This window comes from Podarcis liolepis (assembly GCF_965112155.1).
Source record: "Podarcis liolepis genome assembly, chromosome: 3".
Lineage (NCBI taxonomy): Eukaryota > Metazoa > Chordata > Lepidosauria > Squamata > Lacertidae > Podarcis > Podarcis liolepis.
The window spans coordinates 105,848,947-105,863,905 of NC_139557.1; the positions used below are offsets into that span (position 1 = coordinate 105,848,947).

Genomic DNA, 14,959 nt, shown 5'->3' on the forward strand with positions numbered 1-14,959 from the left:
TGACTCGAAGCCTCGTCAGTCACAATGGTACCAGCATTAATTTATTAAAATTAATCCAGAAAGCAACCTTACATTAAGTTTAACAAAAATAGAATCTTGTAAAAAATGGGGTTAACCCACCATCCCTGCTCTCCTAACCTCGAGCAGCTGCGTCCGACGAGCAGGCGCAATACCACAGTTTAGGTCTCTTGAGTTCGGTAGGATACACTTTCAAGGCAGGGGAAGGTTGGTTTGGCAGTTCTAGTGACACAAGGAGCTCCAGGAAGGCAGGGGGGAGGCCTGGGCCTTGGAGTCCACTTGGTTTTTGAGAAAAGGAGAGAGAAGGGAAGGGGTTGGGGGGGCGCTGGCGGGTCTCGTCAGGGAAGAGGAGGGCAAAGAGGCACAAATAGCTGCCACGGGAAGGCTAGGCTCAGAACACCTTTGCTGCAGTTACTGGCTCTCTCGTTCTGGTGCTTGTGTTGGATTTTAGGATGTGTTTGTGTGTCAGTCATTTTTAAAAGGAACTCGTTCCTCCTCGTACATCCTGTTCTGCAAGAGACCTGCCTCGCGAAGGTGCAACTCGGCCCAGCTTCCGGAGCTCAGGAGAGCGCTGCAGTGAGTGCAGTGGCCGTCAATGGAGGGCACGGCATATAAGCTGACACTCCATCGCAAGACAGCGCCTTGGCCAGAAAGCCTTCCCGGGGGCACAGGCCGCAGGGGCCTCTGGCCTGCCCTCCCTCAGCTGTGTGAGCAATGGCTCCCCCTCTTGCTTCACCTACTTAGCAGGGCCCAGCAATGCGGCAATGAAAGCACACACTGTTTTACACACAGCTGCAGTACATCCCGCAAGAAGAGGGCCTCGCCCCGCCACAACTCTCTTTTTCTCTCGTCCTGCTTTCTCTGTACTCCCCCCACCCCCCCAAATAAAAGCCAGAACAGATCGGTTAGTGAAGAAGCCCCTCGGCTTCCCCCTCCAGCCCCATACAAGCTGTGCTGCTTTAGCAAGGCCCTTCCCCCTTCCTATTCCATTGGAATGGCACTCATTTGAGTTTCTCCCGCCTTTTGCCCTGGAGGTCGGCTTACTGTGCTTTAAAGTGGCAAAGAACCAGCCGTTCTAGGATTCAGTCCCTTTGCTCTGCTGCACCAGAGCAATCCCGCCGTCTGTGGATCTGTATCGGGTCCCAGAGGCAAGCGCTGCCCTGGGCTCGGGCACTCCTGTGCCACCTCCCCCCTGACAAATGGGGGGAAGCAAACAGCAACGCAGCAACTCCAGCCTTTTGTCTTGCCAACGTCTTGAACTACACAAAGCAGCTCGTACCTGGACCAGCTGCCTGCTGCAGAAACGAGTTGCCCCTGCCGTTCCTTTTTGCCATCTCTGTACCACTTGCTTTCTATACTCCCGCCTGGGCATCTCCTCAGGGCATGAGAAGCTGGGCAGTGCCAGGCCCACTCCAAGCAGGAGGGGCCACGTATCTTTTAGGAGAGACGGGGAAAGCTACTTTGTGTTAAAAGATGGCAAGGTACCCAAGATCCCAGGAGCCCTCTGTGCATTGGGGGCGGGCACTGCAGAGTGGCACTTGTGGGCAGAGGTCCAGCTTGCCCAGAATGCAATGGGGTGAGCCTGGCTGAGCAAACCCCCTTTCTTGCCCATGGCAAGGCATGGGAGGGAACAGAGCCCCAGCTGCCCCGAGCCGCCGGCTGGTTGGGGAGCTGTGCAAGTTCCCCCCTGGCCTCTTTCATTCCTGGAACAAGGAAAACTGGCCCAACGGCCGAGTCTTCAAGAGTTCAGGCTGAGAAAGCTCTGTGAATGGTGCAGGTGTGTGTGTGCCTTCCTTCCGTTTCCTAGGACCAAGTTCACATTAAAAACTAAAACGAAAACAAAAAAAAAAACCTCATGGGTGAGACGTAAAGCAAATCGGGATGCTCCTTGCACAGAACAAATGGAGCCAAAGAGAGCCCTGGCCGGATCAGGGCTCCAGCCCTGGGCCGTCAGGCAGTCCAGTCCAGTCCAGTCAGTCATCTTCGGCAGAAGCAAGGAGCTGGATTGTCCCTCCTCTGTTCAGCACGGCAGAGCCCAAGTCTTCCTCGGGGCTGTTGCCTCGGGCTGCTTCCTTTCCTTTATCCTCACGCGCTCTTGGTGTAGCCGAAGATGCCGATGGGGAAATGCTTGACGTGTGTCGGCCACTGTGCGGCCAGCTGGAAAAACTTCACATCGTTCCACTCGATGCCGTCAATACAAACTGCAGGAGAGGAGGCAAGAGAGAGGAAGGACATTCAGGCCAGGAGCAGGGAAGGTGTGGAAGCGAGCGTTCAGAAGAGAAGCTGAACTGGGGCTTCCAGGGAAGAGCAAGACATGAAGAAGAGTTTGGATTTGATATCCCGCTTTATCACTACCCTAAGGAGTCTCAAAGTGGCTAACAATCTCCTTTCCCTTCCTCCCCCACAACAAACACTCTGTGAGGTGAGTGGGGCTGAGAGACTTCAGAGAAGTGTGACTGGCCCAAGGTCACCCAGCAGCTGCATGTGGAGGAGCAGAGACGTGAACCCGGTTCCCTAGATTACGAGTCTACCGCTCTTAACCACTACACCACACTGGCTCTTGTGTGCTGGTGGTGGAGGAGGAAATGCCGTTCAAGTTAAGCCCAGAGGTTGCTAACTTAGGGCTTGCAGATACCATGGTGTAACAGATTGGTGGAGAATTCAGGCGATAATCCCGCAGCCTGAATTGTGCCTACATTCTCCACTAACCTTCTTATACAAACTTTCACCGTGCTGCCCCTGGATGCCTTTTTCTGTGCCCCCAGGATGATCCATTAAGCCCCAGATTCCCATCTTCTACTTAAAAAGAGAGTCAGAAGTGTTTTTAGGATGTGCAATATGAAGCCAAATGCACACACCATTCTGCCTATGGTTTGCGAGAAATTTGCTTGCTCTTTCAGCGTTATACTTGTGCCTCCCTGCTTCCCTTGGAAAAGTCTTGCACATGTCTAGGTGTGTGAAAGAGGAAGAGATGCACATGTGGTCTGTGTGTGAGAAAGACGGAGCATATGCATGTGTGGTCTGAAAAGGAGAGGTATGTGTGTGAGAGAGACGCAAAGAAGTATGAGTGAATGTGTGGTCTGTGAGAGAGAGGGAGAATGAGTGAGTGTGGATTGTGTGGTGAGGGTGAGTGTGGTATGGCCTTCTTGGTAGTGGCACCCTCCCCTCAGATGTCAAGGAGATGAGCAACTATATAACTTTTAGAAGACATCTGAAGGCAGTACTGTATAGGGAAGCTTTTAAATGTGTTTTTAAGTACAGTGGTACCTCGGTTTGCGAACATAATCCGTTCCAGAAGTCCGTTCTTAAACTGAAACAGTTCTTAAACAGAGGCACGCTTTCCCTAATGAAGCCTACTGCCGCCGGTGCCCTTTCACCGTTCGGATTCCATTCTGAGACTGAGGTAAAGTTCGCAAACCGGGACACTGCTTCTGGTTTTGTGGAGTTCGTAAACCGAATAGTTCGTAAACAGGGCTGTTCTTAAACCGAGATACCACTGTATGTTGGAAGCCACCCAGAGTGAACCCAGTCAGATGGGAGGGGTACAATTAATAAATTATTACTATTATTAGCCACCTAGTAGATTTCCCCTGGTACTGGGGGGAAACTCCCCTTTTATTAAAACATCAACAGCATCTGAGTGTGAAGTCGTTATTGTGTGATCTCCACAATCAGTACCAGGTTGGTAGGTGAGGGCTGGAAGTAACAATGACTGTACTCTCTCCAAATAGGTTGGCGAACACCTTGTTGTAGAGCGCTGGCGGAGCCACGAGGCGAACAGAGCTCTGGCTAGGGCTATTCAGAAAAGGACAACAACTCATAGAAAAGGCCCACTCACCACGGAGCATGGTGTTTTGGTGCTTGGCTGTGCAGATCAGGCGTGTGATCCCCTCAATGACTTGACTCTTCGGTTCCAAGTCCTTCTCTTTGTTTTTCTTAGTCAGGAACATGACTGCCAAAAGATAACCATTCGAGATTCAACAGATGTCCACACAGTGAAATCCTATCACTGAGCAAGCACTGGAAAAGTTTCCCCTTTCCACAGCGCATGCAAAGAGTCTGCCCGTGAGGACTATAAGGACAGTTCCCAAACTTCCCCCCCTGCCCCACAGACCATTTGAAATTTGCTGAGGGTTTTGCCAGCCCACTCACCAATTTTTCTGCCTGAAGCGGCAGCTATGATGCATTATGATTCTCAATTGTGTTTTCACTGCTTCTTTTGTTTCTTACACACTGCATTTCATTGTATAACATTTTGAATTCCGCGAAATTTGAACCGTAATAAAATGAAGTGCAATGTAAGAAATAAGAAAAGCAATTACAATGCAATTAAAATGTAATAGAGTGGTACCTCGGGTTAAGAACTTAATTCGTTCTGGAGGTCTGTTCTTAACCTGAAACTGTTCTTAACCTGAGGTACCACTTTAGCTAATGGGGCCTCCCGCTGCCTCCCCACCGCTGCCACACGATTTCTGTTCTCATCCTGAAGCAAAGTTCTTAACCCGAGGTACTATTTCTGGGTTAGCGGAGTCTGTAACCTGAAGCGTCTGTAACCCGAGGTACCACTGTATGCATTGTGTGGAACGTTCTGTTTCCTGTCTTCAACCACAAATCCATGGGCACGTCTTGGCCCACCTAAATGGGATCGCTGGTAATTCAGGGACCACTGTTTGGACTAGAAGACTCTTGGGCTAGTAGGAAACCAATCAATGTCAATAGTAAAAGAACAGCAATAAATAAACGAGCAGGCTGAGCTGGTATAGGCAGACAACAAAGAGCTGTGAGGCTTCTGGGGAAGATTACCTTTCTTATTCTTCTCCTTGGTGACCACAGTCATGGCCATGGTGTTGGGGGCGGTCAGCTCCCCAGGGCCAGGGATGCGGCTGACCTGCAGGGAGCGGAAATTGCTCTTCAGGGTGTTTTTTATGCCCGTCTCCCGCTTCTCGGCCTCTTTCCTCTTCTCTGGACCCTGCGCTGTCCAGTAATCGACCTGCAGGCCCATCACCTCCACGCCGGGACTCAGGTTGCTGGGAGGAAGAGGGGAAACAGAAGCTGCAACCAAAATGGACCCCGAGCCAAGCTAGGTGAGCAGCACAACCACATGGCATAGCTCAGGCCGGACTGTACCACCGCAGGTTCTGAGGGGGACAGAGGTGGAAGCGTGCCACTTACCCAGCTCCCGAGAGCCCGCTGCTGACCGATGGGGAGGGTGGAGGGGTACCCACCACCTCCTTGGTATAGGGGACGCCTCCGCCAGATGGAGACGACGAGCTGAGCAGCGAAGTGGTGCAGATGGTCACATCGTCAGAATCAACTAAGGAAAGGGGGGAAATGGCCATATTATACCAGGGAGATGGTGGCTGATTTCAGGAGCCGGGTGGCATTTTAACATCCATCCAATTCAGAGTGCTTCCAGATGACCTGTTTCTTGAGCACAAAGTTTGGGGGAAGCTTAGATGACTGTCTTAGATGTTTACTACGGCCTCGGTCCAGTATACCTGAAGGAGCGTCTCCACCCCCATTGTTCTGCCCAGACGCTGAGGTCCAGCACCGAGGGCCTTCTGGCGTTCCCTCACTGCGAGAAGCCAAGTTACAGGGAACCAGGCAGAGGGCCTTCTCGGTAGTGGCACCTGCCCTGTGGAACGCCCTCCCACCAGATGTCAAAGAGAACAACTACCAGACTTTTAGAAGATATCTGAAGGCAGCCCTGTTTAGGGAAGCTTTTAATGTTTGATACATTACTGTATTTTAATATTTTGTTGGAAGCCGCCCAGAGTGGCTGGGGAAGCCCAGGCAGATGGGCGGGGTATTAATAATAATAATAATAATAATAATAATAATAATAATAATAATAATTTTTTATGCTTTGTCTGCAGGAAGGTTAGGTGATGTTGCATCAATCAAATGCCGCTCCACCTTTCCCAATGGCTTCCCCCATCATTCGTCTTCTTGCAAAAAAGTCTTGATTCTGCAGTGTCAGGGAACTGCCATCAGTGCCGGAGGGAGAGAGCAAAATCCAGAGGGATTCCAGAGAGCGTCCCAGGATTGGGAGAGGCAGCCCATCTTCTGGGGAAGAGAATCAGCGTAGCACCAGTGGAGAAGGGGGGCAGATGGGGGAAGCGGCGAGGCGGTCCCATGACTCCTTGCCGGGAACCAGCGGGGAGAGTAGGGGTCCTCCGCTGCCTACGCCCTCCTTGCGCAGAAGGCTTTCGCGCAGAGAGAGTAGGAGGAGACTAGGCGTCAAAGAGCTTCTTTGCTGGAAGAAGTTCAAGAAACGCCCACTGACGGATTCTGCCAGCGATTGAGACAGCCACGGGTGAGTGGCTGTCCGGACAGAAAAGGTTCACTCAGGCAACCCAGCCAGGTGTTTGCACCGGCTTACGCACGAGCAACCCCTAGAACCACTACATGCAGGCATGTGTTTCTATTGCGCAATAGCAACCTTACAGCCTGCACAATCTTAATTTTCTGGCCTGTGACTGAATCCTGCCTGGAAATAGTGACACCTGGAAGTGCCCTCATTCCTTGTGCGTTTTACATCATTTGCATAATCTGCTCTCCCAAAGCTGGGATTTACAGCCTTGCACCAGAAACACCTGGAGAGCTTACTGTTGTTAGACATAGCTTAGCCTAGTCAATAATAATAATAATAATAATAATAATAATAATGATAATAATTGTACCCTGCCCATCTGACTGGGTTGCCCCATCCACTCTGGGCAGCTTCCATCAGATATAAGAACACAATATAACACCAAACATTAAAAGATCCAGTTATTACATAAGACCATAAGAGCCAATATTCCATCTAGTCTAGCATCCTGTTCTCACAGTGGCCACCCAGATAGATGCCCATGGGGCACCCATAAGCGAGATATGACCACAAGAGTCCTCTCCCCTCCTGCAGTTTCCAGAGCCCACCAGCAAACTGGAGGAGGCTCATCCTTGCGGGATGCAGGCAAGGTGGGAGACCAGAGCCAGGCTGTCTTGGCCGTAGCCTCCGGGCGCCTGGCTCCGTGCCTTCTTCTCACCTGAGGTGCTGAAGGACTGCTCCACAAGGCCCACCTTCACCACCTGCCAGGGAACAAGGAGAAAAGCCTCAGTCAATATCCAAAGACTTGCCAAGAGCCAACTTTCCATGCCAAGGAGCGGCTAACACAGCCTTAGCTGTGCTGGCAGGGGATGATGAGAGTTGTGGTCCCAAATGCCTGGAAGGTGCCAGATCAGCAAAGGTTGAACAAACACCTCACATGACAGTGACTGTGGCTTCCTGCCAAACTACCTCCTCCCTTGCAGACCACCTTGGGGAAGGTGAAAGGAAGAAGAAGAAGAAGAAGAAGAAGAAGAAGAAGAAGAAGAAGAAGAAGAAGAGTAGTAGTAGTAGTAGTAGTAGTAGTAGTTTGGATTTGATATCCCGCTTTATCACTACCCAAAGGAGTCTCAAAGCGGCTAACATTCTCCTTTCCCTTCTTCCCCCACAACAAACACTCTGTGAGGTGAGTGGACTTCAGAGAAGTGTGACTGGCCCAAGGTCACCCAGCAGCTGCATGTGGAAGAGCGGCGACGCGAACCCGGTTCACCAGATTACGAGTCCACCGCTCTTAACCACTACACCACACTGGTTCTCTTAACATTAACTTGCAAGACAAGTTATATGGATGCTGCCAAGGAGAAGGAGAAGGGCAAGGGCTTTTCTGAGTGGTCTAGTGGCCCCCCAACAACAGCACTCACCCCAACAAACGGCACAAACTTCTGGCAGGAATCCTCGTCAGGGCTGTGAAATGGAGCAGAGGCAATTAAAAGCTGCAAACCCGCCCCCCCTCCTGGAAAGAATCCTTGGCCTGGAAAGGCAACTGCGGAGAAGGGCTCATGCAGCCAGCAGGACCTCCCATCATCCTTTGCTCACCATCCTCCTGAGCTGCCGAGGGACAGGCCCCCCACCCCACCCCGAGGTGACGCTTCATCCAGGCTATTTTGTCCCTGTCCTTGTTGACGTGTCCCGTCAGTGCGCAGCCTCCCCCCCCCACCCCCAGCCAGCAAAGAGTTATAAACAAGCAGCCGTTCTGAGAGAGCCAAAGCGATGTCGTCTCATCTTTAGGATGGGACGGGGGGCGAGGGAAGAAGGACAGACTCCTCTGCCTTACGCAGCAAAGCAACCCCACCCCCGGCCACCCCAAATGCTGAGCACAGGATCACACGGCGTAGGGAAGGTTGCAGAAGGGAAGGAATAAGACGAGGAGCACAGGGACGGATGCGCTTAAGATGCTCAGGAGGAAGGGGGGGGGCTTTCCTTCCCTCCCCAACATGCAACCAGGAACAGGCAGCAGCCCTTGTCTCACACAAGGCAGAAGACGGGGGTCGGGAGAAAGGAGGCAGGAGCCAGCTCTGTTCCTGGACAAAGAGGAGACGGACAGACACTGGGGAAGAAGGGCAACACTGCAGCAAGCCACAGTTCCAATACCTGATATAAAAATCAAAATAGAGGCTTCTTTTCCTTGAATGCCAAAACAAACAAGAAACAAAAAAGACCAAGAAGAGGGAGAGGCGTAAAGAACTGCTGGAACGTAAGCGGTCACTAAGATGACGGGCACCGGGAGGTGACACAGACACACACACAGAAGTGGTGTCCGTCTGAATGGCGGCTTTGGGGAGGAGAGGGGTCCAGAACTCTTGAGCAGCAGGGGGAGAAGCTTCTTCTGGCTGAATCTGAGCAGCCAGGTTCTGAGCTTGTGAACCGAGTCAGAAGTAGGGGAAGGGGGGTGTCTCCCTGAAGACACACCTGTTCACCCTGCAACGTTTGTGTTTTGGGGCCCAGCCTATTTATAGGATCATAGAACTGCAGAGTGCGAAGGGACCTAGTCCGACCCCCTGCAAAGCAGGAATCTCAACACATGGCGGATGATGGAGACAAAGGAATGCAACCGCTGGGCTAGAAAATGGCCCCCACCCCCTGGGTTTATGGCTAGCCCTTTGCTGGTATCAGTACAGACAAGGAGTGGCCTATACAACTGCGCAACAGGAAACAAACCCAATAGTAAACAAACAGCTATCCCTGTGATTGCCATCTGTTTCGATTGTTTTTAATGCTCTACTTGGCAGCCACACTGAGGCCTGCCGGTGATTAAATGAATTTAACCATAATCATCATAAAAATGTAGGCATTGTCATTTGGCTCCAGATCTTTTTTCGGGAGGGGGGACTGGAACATCACCTCTTTACCCTGGCTTTTCAGGTGCATGCTTTTAGGACCCACCTTTCTGTATGATTGTAAGTTGTTTTGAAGTGTTTTTCACATGTTTTAATACTGCTAACCCACCCTAGATCTTAGGATGGAGGGTGGGTAATTTCATTATCATCATCACCACCACCCCCCCCATTAAAGACCCACAGCCTTCTGACCCCAGCCCATTTGCCTGCACCCTCATCTCTCTGGGTCCAAACTGCACAGTGACCCCCAAAGAAGAGGGAGGCTCTTGCTTAGTTAGAGGGAGAGGGAGGGCCACGGTGGGGTGGGTCTCCTGCAGAAGGGCCAAAAAGAGAAAAGAGGTGGTGAAGGGAAGACAGCTGCATAAAGAGAAAGGAAGGCAAAACTTGTTTGGCCAGCCCAAAACATCTGCAGAGCATGAGACTGGGAAAGACTGTCTTCTTACCTGCCAGCGAACCATCTTTATTTACAGAATCATTCCATTTCATCCAGTAGCCTAAACTGGATTGGGATGGTTCTGTAAAACCTGGCACTGGTGAATTGGACTACTGCCTGGGCACCAGACTGGCAGAGGCTGCTGTCAGTACACATAATGTCTTACAGCACCAGAGGGGTTCTGCCTCTCTTCCATCCTTGGCCCCTTGCTGAGGCACAGGCAGATACTGAGCTGGGCCCACTCCTGGCGCCACGCCTGGCAGGCACTGTTGGGTTTTGTTGGGAGCTGCCCAGAGAGGCTGGGGCAACCCAGGCAGATGGGCGACATATAAATAACAAAATTATTATTATTATTATTATTATTATTATTATTATTATTGGGTTTGTTTGGGTTTATTATGACACAGTCTTACTCAGATGCCCTGGCAGACCTGCACTCTCCCGTGTAGATGACAACAGCACGCCCAGAGTCCTCTCCACCTGATCTTGGGATTTAGTAGGCTGATGCTGGAGCTGATGCCACAGTTTTCACTTTTGAAGAGCATTTTCCACATCTAACACACACAGCTTCTGGAATACGCCCCCCCCCCAATAAATTGCCCTAAAGCTGCTACACTTTGCAGTGGGTTCCAGAATACGTACTCTGCTTGACGCCAGCATTGCCCAACCTTGGATCTCCAGGTGTTGTTGGACTCTGATTCCCATCAGCTCCAGCCAGCATGGCCAACAGTCAGGGATGATGGGAGTTGGAGTCCAACTACAGGCTGGGGAAGGTGGATCTACCCTCTAACTGGGACCCTGGCTGAGGCTGATGGCATTTGAAGTCCTACAACGATGGAGGTTACCAGCCTTTCGAAGGGCTGAAAACTACATGTAGGCTAGTTGCCAGTGGAGTAGTAAATCATCTATTTCAGAGGTTAGGAACCTGTGGCCTTCCTGATGTTCCTGGACCACAACTCACATTGCCTGGGACTGATGGGAATATGACACAGTTGCAGGGCCATTGGGCCAGCCCAGAGTGCAGTGGGGATAGGCTAGCCCAGAGCTTTCAGGTCACCATGGACGAACTCTTCTTAAGTCGACCACTGCAGACTCTTCCCCGCCCTGCCCCAACACAAAGCAACCTCTCTCCCCAGCCTCAGTTTTCCGACAGCGGCATTGAGTTGCACAACCACAAGCTTGCACTAACTATGTGAAGCGCCTGGGCACATTGTGTGGCAGCCCGTGGCAAGCTAGCTGCACACATGCGCTGCTGTGACGCATCGTTACACCTCCGGCATCCGCCGCTGCAGATGTCTGAAAAGGAACGTCAAAAGCCAAACCCTGCACAAAGCGAAGCTCTGCAGTCTGCACACAAAATACTGTGCCAAATTCTGCACGTGGTGGTCGCTGCAGTTGGCCACCCTTGCTGTAGGGCCTGTTCTGATGCCAAGAATGTGATCGCATCGAGGAAGCATCACCAAACAACTAATGAAGCGTAATGAAGTGTAAATGGTCCAGTTAAACTCTACCACTAATGCATTATTATTGCATCAATGACAAGTTGCCCATGCCTGCAAAAAACAAAAACAAAAACAAACCTGCTCCATGAGCTTCATTGCCCATATTTTGCCAAGTCCAAGGTCTAATTTAAAGGTAAAGGTAAAGGGACCCCTGACCATTAGGTCCAGTCGTGACTGACTCTGGGGTTGCGGCGCTCATCTCGCTTTACTGGCCGAGGGAGCCAGCGTACAGCTTCCAGGTCATGTGGCCAGCATGACTAAGCCACTTGTGGCGAACCAGAGCAGCGCACGGAAACGCCATTTACCTTCCCACCGGAGCGGTACCTATTTATCTACTTGCACTTTGAGGTGCTTTCAAACTGCTAGGTTGGCAGGAGCAGGGACAGCAGCAGGAGCTCATCCCATCACGGGGATTCGAACCACCAACCTTCTGATCGGCAAGTCCTAGGCTCTGTGGTTTAACCCACAGCGCCACCCGCATCCAAGGTCTAACTTAGTGGCAAGTAAAACTACTGTATGTGGCGAGTTGGAGGTGGAGATGCAGTGCTCAGAAGCCAATGCCCATTTTGCTTCCACTTGAAGGCAATGCTCCAAGACTCTGAAATGAGTTTGAAGGACACCCCACCACCACCCCCAGTTTGAAGGATATGAGATTCCCCTGTGCCCAAAACTCACAGGCTTCCCTGCCTGGCTGGGGCGTGGTGACACCCATCCCAGGACATGTCCCGGCCCAAAGCAGAGCCCCTAACCCTGCAGAAGCTCCCGCGGGGAGTGCAGCAAGCCAGCCGTACGTACTGTGTGCCAGTCCCCGATGGCTGTAGGGGCAAGCAGAGAACAGCAGGGCTTGAAGTACCCCACACACCTGAACTGCGGGGGGAGGAAGCACAGAAACAGTACTTGCAATTCCCAAAAACCACTGACCGGGCCTGCCTTTCTCCTGGCGCCTGGGAGAAGGTTTTCTTCTCCGCCCCATGACAGAAGAGCTGCCTGTTCCTTCTGCTCTCAACCCTACTGGGCTTCAGGAGCAGGTTCAGAGACACTGGAGCTATCCAGGAGCCAGGGAAAAGCTGACAACAAAGAGTGGGACTCTCTATGTAGCTTCAGCACCACTGCCCAACCCAATACACTATCCCTTGGGAATTAGGGGAAGCAATCCTGGCCCATTGTAGGGTCCCATGTGGTGTAGAAGGTGGGTCTAAGTAGCTCCTTCATTTGGCCATGGTGTGTGTTTGTGTGTATGAAAGGAAGATGGCCTCTTACCTCTTCTGCTTGTAGGTCAACATGGCCTCGGAAATGGGCAACTGGTGGGATACATTGGCGCCAGTGATGAACTGGACGACCCGACCAGGGACATCCACTGTGTCTGGAAGGAGGCGAGTGGAAGAGTTAGACGAGGCAGAACATCCTCAAGGAACAAGGCCCCTGCCCCATCCCACCCGGTCCCACCCTGCTCCTCCCCAGCTGGAGACAGGCCTACTTTGTCCTATACTGAAAGATTTTTGGCAGAAGGTAACTGAAACTATCAACAGAACTGTACGGAACAACCTGACATTTACAGAGCAAAACATCCTCTTGAATTATATACCCAGCACATGGAACCTTACAAAAGGACAATACGAGTGGACTGTCGGTGCCCTTACCACAGCAAAAAGACTGAAAAATAAAAATGTGGCTCCCTTCTACGATTGGATTGAAGAAGTCTACAAACTCGCAACTTATGAACAACTTGCATATAAACGCAGGCTTGCCATGGACAAATTCCATGATATTTGGAATCCATTCTTACAAATACTGTTATAGGTTAAGATCTGGTGAAGCACAAAAACAACTTTGTAAAATATACAGTTTTGGGTTTTCCCCCTCCCCCCTTTCTTTCCCCTTCTACACGGGTTCTATTTCTCTTTCTCTCTCTTTTATCTACGTCTCACATATAATTATGTACTTTTTGGATTTTCAATAAAGATGTTGTCTTTAAAAAGTCCTGCTTGGACTACTTACCTGAACTAGGGGGCTCAATTCTGCTAAACAGCTCTCTCCAGGCTGCATCCAGGAACAAGGTGCTGTACCTGTTGTCCACAGAGCCAAGGTACTTGGCCACAGGGTGAGACCCTGCGAACGACACAGAGGAAAGGAAGCATTTTGCAAAATAAATAAATAAATAAATACCTACGACGCTGGAGAAGGCAAGTAGAGCAAAGCTTGCACCGCCTTAGGAAGCTGTGCCAAAGGGCAAAATCCTGTTTCGCCTGGTTTGCCTCCACTCTTTCCAGCCCATCTTTTTCTTTTTCCAGTTGGAGAGGCCAAAGGGACGTTCCCACAGGTCAACCAGGGCAGACATCTTAGCAGGGAAGACACAGCGGCCTTCCAGGACAGCCGCCACCCCCCCCTGCCATGGCAAAGCTCTTACCCAACGGCACCACGAGGAAACGGAGATAGTTGAGCCAGTCCGGGGTCTTGCCGGCTAGCTGCTCCACAAAGAAGCGCAGGACGATGCTCAGATAGCTCTGGTCCCCTGCGACGGCCACTTTCACTGGGGGAGGCATGTGGGAATTACAGTTACAGCTGCCGGAGGAAGAGAGAGGCTGAGAGATGCACAAAGAAGCAGCCCCCCGGAAAGAGCACAGCCAAACTACTGACCCCACCCCCTGGCGCCTCACTACTCCATTGCCATCAGAAAGACTAGAATCTACCACCCTTTGGACAAAACCAGGAGCGGTTCCATGCGAGTGGGAAGGAGGGGGGAGAGAGAAAGAGGGAAAGGGGTGGCAGAAGAAAGGGGGGGGGGTTGGCAGAAAGAGGGAGAAAGAGGGAGGGAGAAGGGGTGGCAGAGAGAGAAACGCTGGTGCCCTGCCCAGTCTTGTCTCGGTCTCTGCTCACTACCTGGAATGAATGACTAACATCCTGACCTAATAGCTGCAGGAAACATCAGCACACTAAACCTTGTATTTACCAGAAAAGCTTATATTATTGCAGGAACCAGACTCCACACAGACACCAACATCTCTTTCAATGTGCATTTCTTATCCAGAAACCACAGAGATAAAGATGCAGTCTTCCCAAAAGCAAGGCTTCATCCTCTTTACTTCAAACCAGTAAACTCATAGTTCAAAGGACTTCTGAACTATGTTACTCAGGAAACTCCCTCTCCACAAACTATAAACTCCGTATTTTCAATGGCTGGCCAGCTCACGGCTTCCATGGGACCCCCTCTTTGCTCCTCAAGGACCTCAATGATCAATCCTATAGTTTGCTGGACCACGGTGAGTGAAGCTGTCCCCTTGCCAAGCACAGGGGTCTGAAGAGTAGAGCTTAGCACTTGCAGAAGGCTCAAATCTCTGTTCTGTGCCTTTGAGTTCCGTTTTCTTCAAGATCAGGTTTTTCTGCACTTACTTTCCAGGCTTTGGGGGGGTCATCAGACCCTCTCTTTACAGATTCCAAGGTGTGGGTGTCTAATGGTTGCTGCCCACACATGGATGCTCGGGTTGCGAACATGATCCGTGCGGGAATCACTTTCGCAACCCGCAGCACCGTGTGCACGCACGTGCAGGTTGCGAATCGGCGCTTCTGCACATGTGCAAAGAGCGATTTAGCGCTTGTGCACATGCGCAACCGCCGAAACCCAAAAGTAACCCGTTCTGGTACTTCCAGGTTTTGGCGTGACCGTAACCCAAAAAAACGCAACCTGAAGCATCTGTAACCCGAGGTATGACTGTATTCTTGTTTTATTTCCGTGTAGCAAACCAATTTTTTCCTACATCCTGGCATGACACGTTCTTTATAAGGGTTAAAGGCACACAGG

The 14,959-nt window shown here is 51.2% G+C and overlaps 1 protein-coding gene across 4 annotated transcripts in view; it reads right to left on the reverse strand.

The window, feature by feature from the left end:
- Positions 1 to 19: 19 nt before the first annotated feature.
- The window catches only part of LOC310702544 (phosphofurin acidic cluster sorting protein 2-like), a 185,265-nt gene continuing 170,325 nt past the window's right edge, over positions 20 to 14,959 (reverse strand). Inside the window, exons 16-26 of one of the 4 annotated variants that reach the window (XM_083494259.1) lie at positions 13,568 to 13,722; positions 13,159 to 13,269; positions 12,421 to 12,523; positions 11,956 to 12,027; positions 8,480 to 8,512; positions 7,750 to 7,792; positions 7,050 to 7,092; positions 5,191 to 5,332; positions 4,822 to 5,045; positions 3,857 to 3,970; positions 20 to 2,219 (exon numbers count right to left, since the gene is read on the reverse strand). In XM_083494259.1, coding sequence (XP_083350385.1) covers positions 2,104 to 2,219; positions 3,857 to 3,970; positions 4,822 to 5,045; positions 5,191 to 5,332; positions 7,050 to 7,092; positions 7,750 to 7,792; positions 8,480 to 8,512; positions 11,956 to 12,027; positions 12,421 to 12,523; positions 13,159 to 13,269; positions 13,568 to 13,722 — 1,156 coding nt within the window. In that variant the 3' untranslated portion in view covers positions 20 to 2,103. The remainder of the gene's footprint in view (positions 2,220 to 3,856; positions 3,971 to 4,821; positions 5,046 to 5,190; positions 5,333 to 7,049; positions 7,093 to 7,749; positions 7,793 to 8,479; positions 8,513 to 11,955; positions 12,028 to 12,420; positions 12,524 to 13,158; positions 13,270 to 13,567; positions 13,723 to 14,959) is intronic. The other 3 variants (XM_083494261.1, XM_083494260.1, XM_083494262.1) reach the window with 3 other exon arrangements.